Source organism: Phytophthora parasitica, assembly GCF_000247585.1.
Source record: "Phytophthora parasitica INRA-310 unplaced genomic scaffold supercont2.4, whole genome shotgun sequence".
NCBI classification, from domain to species: domain Eukaryota; phylum Oomycota; class Peronosporomycetes; order Peronosporales; family Peronosporaceae; genus Phytophthora; species Phytophthora nicotianae.
Genome location: NW_008648990.1, coordinates 935,629 through 941,542, shown reverse-complemented (window position 1 = coordinate 941,542; position 5,914 = coordinate 935,629). Strand labels below are relative to the sequence as shown.

The 5,914-nt window shown below is 46.0% G+C and overlaps 2 protein-coding genes across 2 annotated transcripts; one reads left to right on the top strand and one right to left on the bottom strand.

Moving 5' to 3' along the window:
- Nucleotides 1–3,758: 3,758 nt before the first annotated feature.
- Nucleotides 3,759–4,080, bottom strand: PPTG_21250 (hypothetical protein; the record flags this gene model as incomplete). The annotated part of the gene is made up of 1 exon (XM_008896503.1): nucleotides 3,759–4,080. Exon 1 carries the CDS (start codon nucleotides 3,936–3,938, stop codon nucleotides 3,759–3,761), a length of 180 nt encoding a protein of 59 aa, XP_008894751.1. The 5' UTR covers nucleotides 3,939–4,080.
- Nucleotides 4,081–4,355: 275 nt separating this feature from the next.
- PPTG_03250 (hypothetical protein) lies at nucleotides 4,356–5,650 on the top strand (the record flags this gene model as incomplete). The annotated part of the gene is made up of 2 exons (XM_008895926.1): nucleotides 4,356–4,804; nucleotides 5,350–5,650. The coding sequence occupies exons 1-2, from the start codon at nucleotides 4,686–4,688 to the stop codon at nucleotides 5,648–5,650; spliced, it is 420 nt and encodes a 139-aa protein (XP_008894174.1). The 5' UTR covers nucleotides 4,356–4,685.
- Between the last annotated feature and the right edge of the window lie 264 nt (nucleotides 5,651–5,914).

The window sequence follows — 5,914 nt, the reverse complement described above, 5'->3', positions numbered from 1 at the left end:
GGGGGGGGGGGGTATTCCCAGTGTAAGTCGCAGACGATCTAGTTCCCGATGAATAGATATTCCGATCTCCGTTATAGAAAGAAAAATACAATCAGCAGACGGCCCATATTAGTAAATCCGTGCTTTACGTAAGTCCAGACTCCGACAAACAAATAGATGAAGAGTGGTGGAAACAGGTTGCTGCTTCACCGCAGGGTCTGTAAACGGAAGAGTTCCACAAAGCAAAATTGTGTGCTTAGCATTAACCTCGGGGTCGTATCCAGCTGTATGCTTGTGAAATCCCTCGCAGCACAGAGCTTGCTGCAATTGTGGAGTACGTGTTTCCGTTCCCCTGCCCTGCTCATACCATATATCCATTGGAACAGTGCATAAACACCTAGTTGAGAGACATTGCCATCGATCGCATCACGAGACAACCAGGGATTCAAGGCCACGACGGCTCACTATCTTCAAATCGAGTCCAGGCCCGGCGAAACCGGATCCGGGAGCCGTCTGCTCGATCTCCAGCTCGGGCAATCGCTCTTAGAGCTTCCGGAGTTTCCTTGATCTCAGAGGGACCTTGACCGGTGTCTAACAAACGACATGTGAACAAACGTTTCAAGATAGCTGCACACACTTCTATATCCAACCCCCAGCGTCATCCATGACGTAGTGTGTACGTCGCGCTACAAGTTTGACAAGTCGGAGTTGTGCATTTGGTGAGGTTGTTGAAAAGCACAGACGCCGTCACGCGCGAGAAAGCTAAGGCTACTCCTAAAATACAAGGACTTAGCCACCTTTCCCATGCGGCTAGAGTCGTTTCTCGTTTGGCGGCAAATGGCTTCAAGCGGATAAGTTCCCGCATCTTTTTTTTGCGTTACTGTGAACCAAAAGACCATGATAGTAGAGCTCGTGTCGGTGGCCTGCGGTCCTCTTTCAAAATACACAGTGGTAAGTCGTTGCAATCCAGGTCGCTATTATTAGCTTGAGCTCTTATATTTCGATCCGAAAGCAGTATTGTCCGCTAAACCCACCCAAGCATGGTACCACTTCAGTCGAACATACGACTGAAGCGTGGAAACAGAATCATCTCACTAAAGGTCTCTGTTGTATACACTATAATGTTCGTTTCGTAAGTCTTAACGTAGTGGATTTTTTGCGCACCATTACACATTAACTGCTGGAAATAAGAGATAACACTGTTATATTTCGTTCTTCAGTTTGTATTTCTTTCTTCATATACTACACCGCTTTTTTTCCTCTTTTTTTGAAAATGGCTTGTCGTGTATTATTAATAACAGCGTAACTACAATATTTGGCGGGGTATAAGTAACCCTCACACAACAGCGTTTTTACCTGCACCATTGGTGAGCTAAATACGAGCTCCTAGCGATTACATTAACGCTCGATCCCAGGTTTACCTAAGTTTCAGAATTTTGTCAACCCGGAGGCACGACTTTGTAGATAAATACTCGTAAGTGACAGAAAGTTAAACAGTGATCTATTTTTGTGGTTGCTTCGGAATCTTAAAAAAAATGTACTTTGGGTTGTTTTTAGGACAAATATGACCTTTTAGAACTCGTCCAGGACGTAGAATCATTACGGAATCTCCATTGAAGATCCTCGAGTTTACCCTGCTATAATCCATTTCGCATTTCAAGTCGCGGACTAGGTTATCCGTAGTGCGGTGAGATTAGTATCATAAGTATGCTTAAATCATTGTAGTTCTCGAAAAGTCCATCCGTCATTGTAGTCACATTCGCAGGGTAGTGTTTATTTAATGTTTTCAGATACTTGGCCCATAGCTCCAATTTTAAACTCGCGAGGATATGTTAGTCGACTTATTGGGAATTGACAATATCTTATATAACCAGACTGTGAAGCAAACGCTCCGCGTCCTGATTCTGGTTTATGTTTCGATCGTTCCCTCAATGCTTTGATAATGAATACGAAGCGGCTTAAACCACGACTCCTGCTTGTTGGGGCTCATTTTGTTGAAAGCACTTACATCATCCTTCCAGCTATTCCACACAAGGTTACTGAAAATAACATCACCCACAGTGTCAAGTCCTAGAAGCATGTTGAGAAAGAAGCTGAAATGCTGGCAGATCAGATCGTTGTGGAGACCGGACTGTGGTGACCCATGAAGGATGGTAGATGCTTGAAAAAATAAAGCTAACGTTTAATCAATTCAGTCTTCATTTTGTTCGTGGTGCTGAAATGCTGGAACAGATCCAAGTTTCAATGCCAACTTCGTAAACATGAACTAGGATGTCATCTTTTCCAAAGAGGCACGGAAAGGCGTTGACCGCATCATGAAGTGTAGTAAGTACACTGGCACATGAGAACCACAAGGATACACGATACATGCACCTGCGCTTTTTTTTTCGACATCCATGTCTCTGCTATAGTTTCCACGCTACAACTCTCAACCCTTGATTTCTACCGAAAGGCCTTTAATTCGTAATGCGTCGTCTTTCCTCGGTTGTCTGGCTGTACGGAGACCTCCAACCAACGAGTAGCTTCATCAACTACTGTAAGTGTATACTGACGTTCATTTCCGTAGTGTCCTATCGTGTCGACGTGCATAAATGTCGAGCGGATCGACTACATGCATGTCCCTCGGCGGCAGCTTGTCGAACGCTTGTAGCCCTCCTTGCAACTTTGCATTCTTACTTGTGATACACTTCTTGCAATATTCAACTGTCGTTTTCTCCATGGCCGACCAATAGAACTTCGTGCTGGATCAATCCACTCAGTTGCTTGCCGCTAGCATCGGCATAGATATCAAAGGGTTTCGAGAAGTCCGGAAATGATAATAGTATAGCTTCAGCAAGCGCTTTCTTTATACCCTCGAGTGCTTCATTCTCAGTCGAGGTCCACACGAACTTCGCTTTTAGGGATGTCATCTTTGTTAGTGGTCTTAGCATAATCCCCCTTGTAGTAATTGATTAGTCCTAGAAATCGTCTCAGTTAATGCTTCGTCTGTGGTGCCGTCAGCCGCGGGATCGCGCTGATCTTCTTCTCCTGCGGTTGCACACCACCCGCACTCAACTTAAAAACCAGGTACTCCACTGACTTACAGAAGATAAGGCATTTCTTGCCATTGAGTGTTACGTTGTACTCTTCCAGGCGTGTAGGCACCACCCGCAAATGCTTCACGTGCTCCTCAGCTGTCTTTGAGAAGGCTAACATGTCGTCCAGGTACACAATGACAAAGCCCAATCCACCGAGAATTTTCATCATACACAACTGGTACTCATCAGGCGCCGTAGAGATGCCCATTGGCAATCTCTTATACTGGAATTTTCCCCAGGACATATAGAACTCGGTGTACTTTCGGCTCTCCTTCCCGAGCTGCCTGGCGTAGTAGCCCATGTTCGCGTCCAATGACGAGAAGTACTTTGCTCCGCCCAACCTAGTGAGAACTTCAAATTAACGAGATATAGAATGGATGTCAATTCAGGAGCCGGTTAAGAATACGGAAGTCAATCAGTAAGCGCAGTCTACCATCCGTTTTTTTTGTTTTGTTTTCAAAAAGAACGCTGGTGACGCCATCTCGGAGTCCAAGACCTGCTCGAGCACATCAAGTGTAAGAAGCCTGCGTATTTCTTTCCGAGCTCCATCTTCTTTACTCCTTGGAACCGAGTAGGGTCGCGCGTGCACTGGTGTGAATGGTTCCACAATAGGCAAGACGTTGTGCGGCAACTTCATTTTACCCAAATGCCCATTATACAACATCTCAAAGTTCTTAAGCAGGTCTACCACTTTGTCGTACGTTATTTGTCAATCTCCGCATCACCAATCAACTCTGTTGGCTTGACCGAATTGTCGTTTATCTCCTTCACCTCAGCTGGTATTTCCACTTCCTTCAACTCCACGGGCAGGTTCTTCTTGGTTTCTTGTGCGGAGGCGTTGACGTGACGCCCGTATTTACCGAGACTGCGTTCCCGTTCCATTCTATCTGGTCGTCTCTGAAGTTCACAGTAATACCGAGTGCACTTAGCAAGTATCGACCTATGACCAGCTCGTCCTTAGTTTTGCTCGATCACTTCGAACTGATGCGTGATTCTGGAACCGTCGTCCAGGTATTAACAAGAATTCAGCTAGTTTGAGGTATTATTTCCATATAAATAATGCGCACCGTTTGCGAACTGATAGTAATTGCCGTTTGTCGCTGAAGTTTGAGTGACATGCATGTTTCTATAGACTTAATGCTTTGACAGCTAGTAGCACCTGCCAGCACTTAATTTTTTTATTTGGGACACCAAAGTACATCGATACTGACAAGGGTGTCGGCATATTGAAGCTGACCGCCAACGTAGCAGTTGAAGTAGCAGTTGGGGCAACATTTATTTCTATTCATTCTACGTTCTTGTCTCCCAGTCAGGGACAAGACACAAAACTAACTAACATAAATATCAGTCTTCTTTCTACCTTTCAAAGCCCCTCTGCGATCCAAGGGCATATCATTTTTGAGCTAGTTCAAAGTAATTAAAGGTGAAGGGCGATAGAAACTGGTGAAGACCGCGCAGAGAAGGGCGTGGTGGTTCCGGTGACAACACAAGAGCAGACTGCCGAGCGTGAGTACGTCAAGATAACGCTCCCTCGCTTCAGCGGAGGCACCGCTCAAGATTGACTAATGTGGAGCCATAAGTTTGTGTGTCTATGTCAGCTTAAGAAATTGACTTTCCGAAGAGAAGGATATGAACCTGCAGCTAGTGCTGGAGAATGAGGCACTGAAAGTGTGGCAGGCGGCATCAGATGACAACGCTATGACAAGTCCGACCCAGTTCACAAAGGCGTACGCGTGCTGGGGACGTACGTACGTTCCCAGGGCGTAGCGGGAGGAGGACTTTTTCTGTTCGCGAAGAGCCGCAGTGAAAATGTGTCCCAATGCCACCAGAGGATACGGGAGATCGCTCGAATGCTCCGAAACATGCCGACGAATCCATGCACTTAGGCGACAAGTCCATGATAAGATAATTTAAGCGTGTGATACCAAGAGAATAACGGCGTGCGTATAGTGGCATTATATTTAGCAGTACGCCACAGGCAGAGCAGTAATTTAAACGAGTTGGACAGTCTGAACTCCATGAAGGCAAGCAGAAGATGAGCAAACCGAACAAATCGGGTGATAATCAAAGTAGTAAGAGTGGGATCACAGCAAGTCGAGCAATAACGGCTCCACCAAGGCGTCGAGTAACAAACATGAAGATCACAGTGGCAAGTGATGCAAGATGCACAAGACCGCATCACACAGTGATCAAGGGTGTTTTACGCAGAAGAATAACTCCAAGGGCAACAACAATCAGAAGGCAACAGAAAAGAAGTCGAGGACCAGTAAGTTGACGCATGTGGACGACACAGAGACGATAGTGAAGGAAAAGTAATCACTAGCGCTCTCAAAGGATCTGCGGTTAGTACTGGAAGACCGATGCGACTGGTAATACGGCTATCACAAACCAAGGAGAAGCGCGTAGCTTTATTGGATAATGGATGTGCAACCAGTTATATTAATGCCAAGCTTGTGACGGCAAATCAGAAGCTGGGCTTCAAGAAGAACATCTCGTCCATGACCTTCGAGCAAGCTGACGGCAAGATCAACTCGAACGGAAACAAGATCGTGAAGTTTCGATTGCTGGCCCGTTATGTTACGAATACAAGTTAACCTAAACCTCAAAAAGAGCAATCAGCCTCAGTAACGTTTGAGCAATTGGATTTAGACCCCGCACCGATTTGCAACACCTGGATGAGAATTTGTTGATATGAATCTGACTCTGAGCGCCAGGAACTGCATGCGATCATATTAGATCCCACCCAACCGCCGCAAAACCTGCACTCATGACCGGAAGAGTATCCACGCTACGCAACCCCACCATCCTGCGTCCCGCCAAGACGAGACCAGCCCAGGCCAGCTTCCCATCAAGTCCAC